Raw genomic sequence first — 13,702 nt, forward strand, 5'->3', positions numbered from 1 at the left:
CAATGTTAAAATTGTATAGCTGTTATGACTCACCTAACGCAGAATCACAGATTAGCTGCTGTGGATGTGCAGGGGCACAGCTGCATGCCTCTACCAGCTCCTGAATTCTGAGGGTGAAAAGAAGCACTGAAGACAACAAGGTACTGTGCACAGGATTCATGCTGCCTTCAACACGGCTAACTGGCCAACTAAAAGAAAATAGTCTCTTACTGTTGATCTTATATCTAAACTTTCTAATCTCTGTGCAGTTCAATTTCAACAGACTTAGATGGTTTAGAAAAGCCCTCTAATGCTCAGTCTGACTATTCGCTTATGTTAACAGACTTCTAATTTCCCTGACATAGGACCCTCTTATTTATGGCCCTGATACTTACAAGTAACCCCGCCTTCCTTTAAGGAAAAAGCACATCATTGGTGAAAATGATGTGACAGGTTTATTGTTCCAAAAGCAAGTTTACTTTACTGGATTGCATCATAATGTTGTTATTATGAGTCAGCGTGACTATTAATAATCAAAAGCTTTTTAAAAACATCAGTTTCTGCACTGATTTTATGATCTTTTGCAGATTAGAGATTAATCTTGTGAATTTCATGCCAGTTTTAATTTAAAAAATAAATGGTTCCTCCACCTTCCCTATCATGACCAAAGCAAACAATGTATCTAAAAGCAATGCTAACATCCTTTTTTAAAGCCAGATTTCATTTGCATTCCCTGATCTTTCCCCTGTCCCTCTCTACATTTTCTTGAAATGACTTGACTGTTTGCAGGCTGCACAGAACTTCATTCATGAAGAGGAAATGTTTCAATGCCTTGTTTGTGAACCCTGAACAATTGGTAACTACAAGCAATACTGGATAAAAATCCAGGCTGCAATAAAAGCCATTTTGCTACTTCATCATATATTTAATTTGAAATAATGATTTACAAAAATTCCAGTGATATATGTTCAAAGTGAAGCTTTTATTTATTAGTATTTTGCAGTCCCCATGTTATGGGACCTATTCAAATGAAATGCCATTTCCACATGCGCTGGCTAGGAAGTCTGTGAGCTTCTGTGACTCAACATGCACAGAGCATAGCTAGTCCTGATTCAAGAATCCAAAAGCTAATACTCTTCCCCATCTGCAGATCTCTTCCTCCTATAACCACCTTCACATAGCTTGTACACATGAATCTGCCCTTATATGAAAGGTGTCTCATGGATAGCAAGATAAGGTCTGAGCAGGGAGGACTGTGGTGTATGCCCATTTGAGAAAGGCTTACATATAGGCTGACATTAGGTATGTCTACCCTGTAATGTAAGGCCAGGGTTAGTAGAACTCGAGTTAGCAGACACGTTTGTAAGTCCAGATTGTTGAACACTGGGTTCCAGCCTAGGACTCTAGCATCTATATTGCATTAGATGTTGTACTAACACAGAACAAAAATACTGTCCCTGCCCCAAAGAGCTTACAATCTAGGGGCTTGTCCGTATGTCAAGTTACTGCGGGGCAAGCCAGAATGCGCACTCTGGGACTTTCACTGTGTTATAGCAATGTCCACATGGAACATTACGTCACGGCTAGCTGGTGCACTGTAGACTCGCACCTTAGCTTGTTCCATAGACAAGCCTTAAGTATAAGACAAGAGACAACATATGGATACAAAGATGGGGGAGTACAAGGAAACTGTATTGGTCAGTATGATGGGCAGTGGCATCAGCAAACCACGAGCCCAATCATTGTCATTTTTTTGGTAGGCATCAGAGAAAAGGAGCGTTTTGAAGGATGATAATGCATTAGTTTTGCAGATGTTATTCTGAACTCTCTTTCTGTTTGGCAGTTCTTTATCGCACCCAAGTTTGAGATCAAATTTTCATATCAAGCTGTCCCATGCATACACAAACTACCATCTTTATTCACAGCCCCATGTGTGCCAGTAGTCTTCTGGATACTAGGCATGGGGAAATCAACTGCAGTTCCTCAAAACGCCATGCCCCCTACTCACTTCTATCATACCTTTCCTGCTTCACATTATGTTGCTTTGCTTCTCATGCACTTACAGCCCTGACGACCACCTCTTTCTCAGGATTAGCTGGACTGTCTCAGTGTCCCTCCACCTCTTCTGCAATCTGAGACCAAAAAAAAATTTAGTAGTGCACATCCCAGGCAAGAATTTCTTTTAAAAAGCCTTCGATTTAACTTCTGTCAGAAACAAAGGCTATGGATTAAGCTATGGCAAGGTATTTTAATGGCCTTTATGCTCAATAGTTTAGATCTATCGATTATGAAATCTAACTCAGGATAATAGGGACTGAAAGTGGCAATGTGATGGCTGTTTGGTGGAAAGAAATGATTGGATGATGATTGACCAGTTTCTACAGGACAAGTATCCTATATCACATAACTCCTGTCGCAAATGGCACTAATAGGCCATATTGGTGACCATCTTAGCAAAGCCCAAAGACTGAATGGGTCTGGGGGGTGAAATATCTTATTTAGAGATAGACTGTCCATATGATGGCTACTTAAGGCACATTGGTGTGATATTTTGGAGAAGCTGACCCTCCCACTTGCCCATGCTCTACCTGTCTTGTAAACTTTGGTGTCCAGTGCTGTCAGCACAATTACTTTTTACACACACTATATTAATTCAAAAATGAAAATAATTTATAAAAATGGTTAATAATAAACTATTTACTATTTTCCAGTCATTGGTTATGGGTTGGGAGTTAGATGCACACATTAGATTATGGGCTGGTCTACAGTGGGAGCTTATATTGGCTACATCTTTCAGGGGTGTGAAAAATCCACATCCTCGAGTGAGCCATCTATGCCAACCTAACCCCCAGTATAGACAGTGCTAGCTCAATAGGAGAATTCTTCTGTCAACCTAGATACTGCCCCTCGGGGAGGTGGATTAACTAAAGCAACAGGAGAGCCCGTCTCATTGCTGTAGTGAGTGTCTACACTGAAGCGCAACAGTGGTGCAGCTGCAGCAGTGTTTTAAGTGTAGACATACCAAGAGTAGAGCCAACTACAGAAATGTAAACATGACAAAAGTAAATTTTATGTTTTATCAAATCTTGAGCTATATTCTACAGAAGTATGGTAGTTGTGTAAGCACAGTAAAATAAATGTCTTTATGTTATAATCTGCATTAATACTCCGTGAAGCCACTCCAGGCTCCAATCCAATTAGACTTTTAAGAAAGTCTTTCAAAGCCATCTGCACACAGGTGGAACATTTAAAGTGTGGTTATGGTTAGAAAAGTTTATTGACTATAAATGACGGATATTACTTAGCAAATGTGCTTCTTCTGCATTCTGAGTTATATCTATCTACTTTACTGACAAAAATAAGTGTCTATTTTTTACTCCTGATAGGAGAGGGAATAGGGCTGTGTGAAGGTGAGCTGGATTCTTTTCTGTCTCACACATCACCAAGTGAATTAACAACTAAGTTCCAATTGCAGAATCTTTCTTAGTAGTAATAATGTGCAGCTTCAGTCCCAGATCCTAGGGTGAGTTTGCAGTGTGGGCAGTTAGAAGTGGACTACAGAGTTCACATCCAAATCTGAACTTCCCCAAAGTTGTAGGATGTTGGGATCCAGGGGTTTGGTTTATCTCCATTGCTGCTTTGAATTTATAAACTGAACAAATCTGATGGAGAGTCACTGAGATAAAAAAGCCAATAAATATTTTTATACCTTTACCTTTCAGAGTATGGACCCGATCCTGCAAATAGATATCCATACATTTTCAAGATTGGGTCTTATATCTGCATGTTTAGTTGATCATGTATGTGGATCCACTGATATTTGATCAACTGTCAATAGAACCTTTATACCTTTGTTGTGATTCCTAAACTTTCTGAACAAGTTGTTTTAGTCACAAAATAAGCTGCAACCTTTATATTTTTTTCTGCTAATAATAGGATAACAACTGTGAGAGGCCTGTATGTGCCTGACACACAGCTAGTCTGGCACATCCCCATTTTGAGAAATATTGTCATTGCGTGATCACTATTAGAATATTTGAAAGTCAACATAAGACGACATGGTAATCCATTTTAATGCACTGTACATGGGGTAATTAAAGTTAGTGAAAGGTGTGGCTGCCCACTGGTTGGTTAAGCAGTGTTTCACACCGAGAGTCTACCATACCCATGCCCTGAGATCTTCACTGGCGGCCTGTGAGCATACAGGTGGAGTTCAAGGTTTTCTTTTTAACCAGCCCCACTGCTTTTGGTGTTGTGGTACACCAGTCCCTTCTAGAGACATCTGACAACATGCTGGATGTCCCAAGATCTTGGACGCAAGTACTATAGGCACGCCATACACTAGGCTCTGCAGGCTCTTGCTCTCCGTAGATCACCACAAACATTGATATTGCAAAAAAATAACTGAGGATTATTTGACTAGGTCTGCCAGAAGTTGGTCTCAAGTTGCAGTCGGGGAGGTTTAGGTTGGATGTTAGGAAAAACTTTTTCACTAGGAGGGTGGTGAAGCACTGGAATGGGTTACCTAGGGAGTTAGTGGAATCTCCTTCCTTAAAGGTTTTTAAGGTCAGGCTTGACAAAGCCCTGGCTGGGATGATTTAGTTGGGGATTGGTCCTGCTTTGAGCAGGGGGTTGGACTAGATGACCTCCTGAGGCAGGGCCAGCTCCAGGGTTTTGGCCGCCCCAAGCAGCCAAAAAAAAAAAAAAAGAAGGCGCGATCGTGATCTGCGGCGGCAATTCGGCGGGAGGTCCTCCTCTCCGAGTGGGAGTGAGGGACCGTCCGCCGAATTGCCGCCGAATAGCTGGACGTGCCGCCCCCCTCCGGAGTGGCCGCCCCAAGCACCTGCTTGCCAGGCTGGTGCCTGGAGCCGGCCCTGTCCTGAGGTCCCTTCCAACCTTGATATTCTATGATTCTAAGTTGAGCAGTGCAAATATTCTAGATACAATAACTTTGAACAGTTACAGCAAACAATTACATTATTTTCCAATATAAATCCCTAAATGGTTTGGGGCCTAGTTACTTGAGACTAGATCTACATGAATAATTGATTGGGTTACAAGCAGTTCAAAAAAAATTTTTAATTGTTTTGGGTTGACCCAAAATGAAATTTTCTTGAAATTTTGGTGAACCAAAAAAAAAATCACTTTGGGTCAAATAAAATGTTTTGTCAATCCCAAAGTAAACTTTTTTTTCTGATTACAAGCTTTTTTACATTTTTGAATTTGAAAAATTTCAAAACCTAAAATCATTTCAAATCAAAAAATCAAAATGTTTCAAATTGAAAATGTCAAAACAGAAGCTTCTAGGTTTTTTTTGTATCAGAGGGGTAGCCATGTTAGTCTGGATCTGTAAAAAGCAACAAAGAGTCCTGTGGCACCTTATAGACTAACATTGGAGCATAAGCTTTCGTGGGTGAATACCCACTTCGTCAGATGCATGCGAAAGCTTATGCTTATTCACCCACGAAAGCTTATGCTCCAATATGTCTGTTAGTCTATAAGGTGCCACAAGACTCTTTGTTAGGGTTTTTTGGAATTTTATGAAGTTTTCCCCCACCAACCGAAACAATTTGGCGAATTCTCCCCCTCCTCCCCACCTCCCACACACAAAAGTAGTTTTGGTCAAAAATTTTCACCCAGCTCTACTTGAGAGAGAGCCTGTCTCCCTGGGCCATACTGCTGCAGTGGAAGCCTACAACTGTGCACAAGCTATAGTTTCCTCACTTTAAAAGAGAAGGGGAAGCACTAATGGCATTCTCTGTGAGGAGACCTTAGTTTACAAGTCTCTCTTCTCTTGGTCGTCCAGTGGCTGGATTATGTTAAGTAATGGCACTGCAAAGCCTGCCATTTTTTGCACACAGTTGAGTAAGAATAGGCTTCTCTCCTGTTTCTTCTTCAGCCCACAGAGGTAGGCTTGACTAAAATGTAACAGCCTCGGACAGTGAGAATGGTAATAATTACAAATAGCTGCCATATTATTATTCTTTCTTTTATTTGTATTATACTAGCACCACGGAGCCCTAATCTGGGATCAGGTTCCCATTTTAGGAAAAAATAACTTAAGAGTTCAATAGGAGTTGCATTTGAGGCAAGGAGAAAGTGATCTGTTCCAGGAAATGCTTTGTAAATAAAATATATTAAGCTTTGACTTTTTTCAATAATAATAATAATAATATTGCTATGTCCTCCTATAGCATATTTTATAGCATTAGAAAAGGTTTGTGAATGACAGTTTCAGGTGTTCTTAAGGGGTCATCAAAGAAACAAAGACAATATAGTTATGGCCTGATTATCAAAAGGGTTGAGCACCTTTAGTTCTTGTTGAAGTTAATAGGCGTTTTGGGTGCTCAACACCTCAGATAATCAGGACATATCAACATATGTGCAGAAATGGTGACAAGGAAACTTATGCTGCTCATGGTATAATGTGTGCTGTTTAATGTATTTTCATCACATAATGAGCAGTAATTTTATATGGGGAGAGCTTCAGAAGCACCAAAGTTCAGACAGAGTCCATCATATATTACAGTCCAAAATCTGATTTTAGAAAATCAAAATCTTTATTGTCCAAATCTTTATAGTTCCTTGCCCAATTCTTAAACGAAAAAAATCTTATATCCTAAGTAAGTGTACAAAAGTGTGCCAGCATTTTATAAACGAATGAAGACTTAAGCAAAGCAAACATTACTGCTTTTCACAATTCATATGAATCAATTAAAAAGCACAGCCTTTCTCTCTGCTCTATATATTATCATGTTGACTTTTCTTTGGTTTGATGGATGAGCTATGATATCACTTCAAATGAGGTCATAATGCTAATGAAGCATGAAAACTAGCCGCATTAGATATTATCCACTCCTAGGACATATTCTACTGCAGCTAACACATTATAAAAGAAAGGCAGCAATCCCTTCGTATTTCATAGAACATAGTCATTGACGCCTTTAACTCAGTCATTGACATGATCAGATTAAATCTGACTTGGTACATACTAATTCCTATCTGATTAGTTCGGACCAGTGGCAAGCAACTCATTTCTGTAATCCAATAGAATGTAAAATTACAGTGGAATGATGGGGGAAACTCACTGCTCTTAATATGTACAGTAAAAGGAGAGGTCAGAAGGAAGGAGAATTGGATAAGGTCAAGTTTAGTACCTATTTCATATCTGGTATATCCTTAATAGGGACGATATTCTTGCCCTTTCAGAGGGTGGGGCTCTGTTTAATCTGGGTTTTGCAGTTCTGTCATGAGCCTTATTTACACCATTCAAATTCTAGCATCTATTGGCAGGTAGAAAATAGTAACATAAGCTGTCAGAAAAAATGAGTCCAATTTATAGTGGCATTCAGAGACCCTAATCAGGATCAGGACCCCATTGTACTAAGTGTTGTGCATGCACAAAGGGACATGGGGTGAAATCCTAGCTCCACTGAATTCAATGCCAAAACTCCCATTGACTTCCTTGAGTCAGGATTGCATGCACAGCCACTAACCTGAAGATATTACAGCAGACTAGTTTACAGAATATCTAGACATAAAAAATTCCAATGTTTTTACCCTCACCAGCCACAGTCCACTCTATACTTGCTGTTGGTTCCTCCCTATGGAGCCCCAACCAACATTTAAATTGTGCAGTGGGCCTTGTGCTTGTCCCATACACCATAAATTTCACCCATTATCTATTTGCTAAATCCAGCCTTATACAATGGTAGGTAACACGTGTGTGTCAGTTACCAGGCTAACTGCACCAGAGGTGGATTTACCATGAAACAATGACGGGGTGCCACCAAAATTCAGGACAAATCTCATCTGACAACCTGCCCCTGAGTCCCGGCCAGCGGCGCAGCTGGGCTCAGGCAGGCAGGCTGCCTGCATTCCATGGCCCCACGCCGTTCCCACAAGCGGCTGGCTGCTGGCATATCTCTGTGTGCCCCTGGCGTGAGGGATGCAGCTCCACGCACTGCCCCCACCCCAGGCAGCTCACGGAGACCCATTGCCTCCCTTCCCCCAAGGGGTGCCTCCACGCATTGCTCCCGCCCCGAGCGCCGACTCCGCAGCTCCCATTGGCCAGGAACTGTGGCCAATGGGAGCTGTGGGGGCGGCGCTTCTGGGCAGTGGCACACAGAGACCCCCTGCCCCCCCGCCTAAGAGCCAGTGCCAGAGGGGTGTGCCGCTCGCTTTAAGAGCTGCGCTGCCCCCTGGCCCCTCCTGCACCCCAATCCCCTGCCCCAGCTCGCACCTTGCACCCAAACTTCCTCCCAGAGCCCAACCCCCGCACCCCCTCCACACCCCAACCCCCTGCCCCAGCTCAGAGCTGCACCCAGCATCCAAACTCCCTCCCAGAGCCCAACCCCCACATCCCCTCCTGCACCCCAACTCCCTGCCCCAATCAAGGTACTTCACTTTATTTTCATTTATTTCCTATTACTTATAATATAGTAGTAGGAGGATGAAGAAAAAAGAATGAAAAACGGGGGGAGATAAGAGAGAATGTTCTTTTTCTTGGCTGGGTCCAGAGGGGGGCCCCAAAAATGAAGCTGCGCACAGGGCCCCACTAACTCTAAATCTGCCACTGAACTGCACTGTGGTCCCCAGTCTGGGTACATCTGCAATTATAAACCCACAGGATTAGGTACTGAAATCCAGTCCAGTGTATACAATTTATTTGCTTTGCAGCCATTTTAAGAATTTTAATTTACTCCTCCTGCCCGCCAGGCGTAATGGTGACTTAAACATGCTTAAAAATAGCTTCAAAGTTGAGACCATGGGTTTGACAGATATGGCAACTTCCTGCAATATCTTTGGGAGCTCTTACTGTATTAAATTTATGTATCATTGTGGGCCATGGATTCTACGTAATTTCATGGGGTGACCAAAGCTGCTTCATGAACTAAGAGGTGATTAGGCAAATTTGCTCAGGTGGTAACATCGTCAGAGAAATATCACAACGTGGAGAGGCTCACATATACTAGTTCAAAATGGATTCTCCAGAGACCAACACACAAAGAAAAGGCTTTTAGATAACTAGCCTGAGTTTAAGCTGATTCAGGGCCTTTTTCTGATCCAGCAAAGCAACAGGATCTTCTGTCCAATGAGAGGGGTTGGAAGGACTTAGGCCTACTGAGGCCCCATAAGACTGATGGGTGACCTCTGTTAAGCTTTGAACATGTGTATAGGAACTTTTTTAAAAATGTTTTCTCTGTAATGCTTTCACATTAAGAATAAATGTGCTTGCTTATAAAGAGATGTGTGGTAACGTGTGACTGCTGACAATTACAGCTGTTCACAGTCTTTGGAGAGAAAGGAAAGCTCAGATGCTGGCCTGTCTAGGCAATCTGGCTTGTGTAGGTAAGGAGGAACTATGCAGCCTGGAAAACCCCTGGTCAGGAGGGAAAGAGATGCAGGTCTCCACCCAAGAGAGGTGATGGCTGAAGAGCTGGGAGCCTAGAGTGGGGGCCCTCAAGACAGCCGAGGGGAGGAATACAGGTGCAGTTGGCCTGAACAGTGAATTATTCCATCATGGACACAGAAATGTTTGAGGAGTCCTAAAAAAAAAAAGTGGTATTCCCCACAGGAGGCTGTTCAGTGCCTTGTGAGTTATACTGGCATAGGACTCTTGCCAGCTCCTTTAATTTTGCTGTTTTAGTGGGTCATAACTAACAGAGCAATATGCTGAGTTGCCCTTACTGGTAGCTGAATATTGTTCTCACATATCCCTCATCTACACTTTTACAGGACTGAGCCCTATGTTTTTATCTTGCAGTGGTGTGTTTACTAAACCCAAATAAGCTAGGGAAAGTACATCTTCTGTCTAGTTGTTTGTTGATTTAGAACTCTGCTTGCCTTTTTCTGGGAAAGAGGAAAATGAACAAAAAGCCACCTTGATTATTTAATTTTTTTAATTTCCTTTTTCCAAAGTAAGCAGGGCAAAATTAGATTTAGGCTGATGCATGCTCCACAAACAATTTGTATGGAACTAGAGTGGCTGAATGAACTTTCAGTGGGTATTATTGGAAAGACAAATATTTAACATTGAACGTAGTGAGTCATGTTTATAAAACATCTTTACTTTTTGTGTTGCTATTTTTTTCTCCCTCTGATTTCCTATTGTGGCCTCTGATTCAGTTCTGAGGACCTTAAAGCTGCAGACAATTCCTTAAGCCCTTGCTAGTTCCACTCTCAAAACTGCCTGATCTGTGGCCTTCTTGCAGGAGAGTGTCAAAGCAGAGGGTCTTTATCTAACCTGACATCTGGCTGTAATTGTCTTAAATTATATTTTACCTTTAGATATTCATTAAAATTAAAATTTGCTGAAAAGAAAATCCTTTTTTTATGTAACTCCTAAGCATTCTTTCAAAATTACAGAAAGAACATAAGAATTTTTAGAGCACTTCCATTTGTGGATCTTAAAGTGCTGTACAAATGAGCTTGACTGAAATCAATAGAGTTCCTCTGGTGAAAACCTGGCATTATACAGTAGTGAATCAGATCCATAAACTTCAAGACTTCACTGAGCGAGAGGGATAAATATTGTTCCCTATTTTACAAATGGGAAAAGAGAGACAGTTGCTCAGCTACAACAGTAACAGACTCAGTATGGAAACCTGGAAAGAGAGGTTAAGGCCAACATTGTCAGATCCCCTAAAGAATGCTTAGGAGTTACATAATAAAGGATTTTCTTTTTAGCTAATTTAATTTTAAGTGGCCTGATATTTCAAAGGTCCTGAGCACCTACTGCTGCAGTTAAAGTTTGGACGTTTTTCCCTTAGAGAGTAGTCACAAAGCAAGTCAAAGACAGAGCTAGGAATGGTACCCAGATCTGCTATCATTCTTGAAATTTAACCACAAGATTGTCCTGCCAAGAACCATAAGCTGGGCCTACTGGTTAATGTTGTAGGACAGCAGAAGGCTAAGTGATATGATAATGAATAGTTGGATTCCCGTTATCTCTTTTACCAGAAAAGTAGAAATCATAACATATTACCGGTTTTCATATCTCAATGGATACTGTGTTTTTTAGCGAGGAGAGGCATCATGCTTGCTGACTTAGAGAAAAGCACTTTCAAACAATTTTGCTAGGTCAGATTACTTGAGAATAAGTCTCAGGACATGACCCTTAGACCCATGCAGGCACATCAGTAATTATTACAAAACTACTTGTGTTGAATGCACCAATTACTCATTGCAAAGTTTTGTAGTTACCATGGATTGCCTGATTGCAGAATGGGGAGCGCTGAAGGAAAATGGGAGCTAGAGTAGAAATCTCCCACGAGTCCCTCCTGGTGCTCTTTTGCCCTACATGACAGGGTCGAACCAGATGGCTACAGGAGTTCTGGGAAGTGGGCGGGCTTGCTGCTAAAGGACCCTCCTCCAGCCTTTGGGGAGGATCCACAAGGCCCAGGAACTCAAGTAGTTACGGGGGACAATGGAAAAATTAATAAGGGCAGGTGTGAGGGTCAAAGGGCCAAAAATAAGGAACCGGAATGGGACACCGAGCAGAGAACCCCGGACAGCGCCCACTGCTCCTCAAAGGTGTCAAGGGAGCCAGCGGACGCCACCCAGAGGAACTCTGCCTGGATGCGTGAACAGAAGGCGGATCAGAAATAGGCCCCACAGTCGCAGGAAACCCCCTCAGCCAACCTCCTCTCCCTGAGCTTATAGAGGGCCACTTTGGCCAGCACTAGGAGGAGTTTAACAAGGAGGTCCCGCGACTTTGTGGGGCCACTGGAAGGCAGGTATATTAGCCCCAGGATAAGCAGGTCTCTTTTCCCTTGGTAACTGAACAGAGGTTACTCTAGGTTAATTAGGACACCTGGGGCCAATCAAGGGCCTGCCAGAACCTGTTAAAAGCCTCCCCTCCAGCCAGATAGGGGTGCACAATAGGAGTTGTGGGAGGAAAGTGTGCTACTGGAGATCTGGGCAGTGCAGATACTGACAAGCACCAGGAGGGAAAACCCCCACAAGTACAGAGGCAAAGGGCAGGGGAAACCCTACCCAACAGGGTGAACAGCCCTTCCGGATAGGGTGACCAGATGTCCTGTTTTTATAGGGACAGTCCCTATTTTTGGGTCTTTTTCTTATATAGGCTCCTAATACCCCCCAACCTCTGTCCCGATTTTTCACACTTGCTGTCTGGTCACCCTACTTCCAGGCCCCAGAGGTCTGAGGGAAGAGATCTCGCCGGAGAGGAGAAACTGAAGTGGGTGCCTGGTTTGTTGCCACCATGCAAGGAGGGACTACCAGAGACTAAGAGGCTCCCCTTCCTCTCCCCTGTCAGGGGGCCGGGAGGAACCCTGTTCAGGCAAGGTATGGGGTGTGGGGAAATTCTGAGGTAGAGAGGAATACCCTGGCCCACCGCTAAGTGGAAGCACGGAACCCACCGAGGCAGAGAAGGAACTCTGTCACACCTTGTAAAACTAATATAATGATTTAAACAACAAGGAGTCCGGTGGTACCTTAAAGACAAGCAGATTTATTTGGGCATAAGCTTTCGTGGGTAAAAACCACTTCTTCAGATGCATGGAATTTACAGATGCAGGCATTATATACTGACACATGAAGAGAAGGGAGTTACCTCACAAGTGGAGAACCAGTGTTGACAGGACCAATTCGATCAGGGTGGATGTAGTCCACTCCCAATAACTGATGAGGAGGTGTCAATTCCAGGAGAGGCAAAGCTGCTTTTGTAATGAGCCAGCCACTCCCAGCCCCTATTCAAGCCAAATTAATGGTGTTAAATTTGCAAATGAATTTTAGTTCTGCAGTTTCTCTTTGAAGTCTGTTTCTGAAGTTTTTTTGTTCAATTAGGGCTACTTTTAAATCTGTTATAGAATGTCCAGGGAGATTGAAGTGTTCTCCTATTGGCTTTTGTATATTACCATTCCTGATGTCCTATTTGTGTCCATTTATTCTTTTACATAGAGACTGTCTGGTTTGGCCAATGTACATGATGGCATATATAACATTAGTAGACGTGCAGGTGAATGAGCCCCTGATGGTGTGGCTGATGTGGTTGGATCCTCTGATGGTGTCACTAGAGTAGATATGAGGACAGAGTAGGCAACAAGGTTTGCTACAGGGATTGGTTCCTGGGTTAGTGTTTCTGTAGTGTGGTGTGTAGTTGCTGGTGAGTATTTGCTTCAGGTTGGGGGGCTGTCTGTAAGCAAGGACTGGCCTGCCTCCCAAGGTCTGTGAGAGTGAGAGATTGTTTTCCAGGATAGGTTGTAGATCGCTGATGATGTGCTGGAGAGGTTTTAGCTGGGAGCTGTACGTGATGGCCAGTGGCGTTCTGTTATTTTCCTTGTTTGACCTGTCCTGTAGTAGGTGACTTCTGGGTCTCCGTCTCGCTCTGTCAATCTGTTTCCTCACTTCCCCAGGTGGGTATTGTAGTTTTAAGAACGCTTGATAAAGATCTTGGAGGTGTTTGTCTCTGTCTGAGGGATTGGAACAAATTCGCTTGTATCTTAGGGCTTGGCTGTAGACAATGGATCGTATGATGCGTCCTGGATGGAAGCTGGAGGCATTTAGGTAAGTATAGCAGTCAGTAGGTTTCTGGTATAGGGTGGTGTTTATGTGACCATCACTTATTTGTACTGTAGTGTCCAGGAAGTGGATCTCTTGTGTGGACTGGTCCAGGCTGAGGTTGATGGTGGGGTGGAAATTGTTGAAACACAGGTGGAATTCTTCAAGGGCCTCCTTCCCATGGGTCCATATGATGAAG

At 42.9% G+C, this 13,702-nt stretch overlaps 2 protein-coding genes across 2 annotated transcripts in view; one reads left to right on the forward strand and one right to left on the reverse strand.

Moving 5' to 3' along the window:
• TIMP4 (TIMP metallopeptidase inhibitor 4) overlaps positions 1 to 160 on the reverse strand; it is a 50,373-nt gene extending 50,213 nt beyond the window's left edge. The window contains exon 1 of the mRNA XM_065408415.1: positions 34 to 160. Coding sequence (XP_065264487.1) covers positions 34 to 160 — 127 coding nt within the window. The remainder of the gene's footprint in view (positions 1 to 33) is intronic.
• SYN2 (synapsin II) overlaps positions 1 to 13,702 on the forward strand; it is a 442,249-nt gene that overhangs the window by 338,851 nt on the left and 89,696 nt on the right. The gene's annotated exons all lie outside the window — the stretch shown is intronic.

This window comes from Emys orbicularis, chromosome 7, assembly GCF_028017835.1.
Source record: "Emys orbicularis isolate rEmyOrb1 chromosome 7, rEmyOrb1.hap1, whole genome shotgun sequence".
Classification (NCBI taxonomy): domain Eukaryota; kingdom Metazoa; phylum Chordata; order Testudines; family Emydidae; genus Emys; species Emys orbicularis.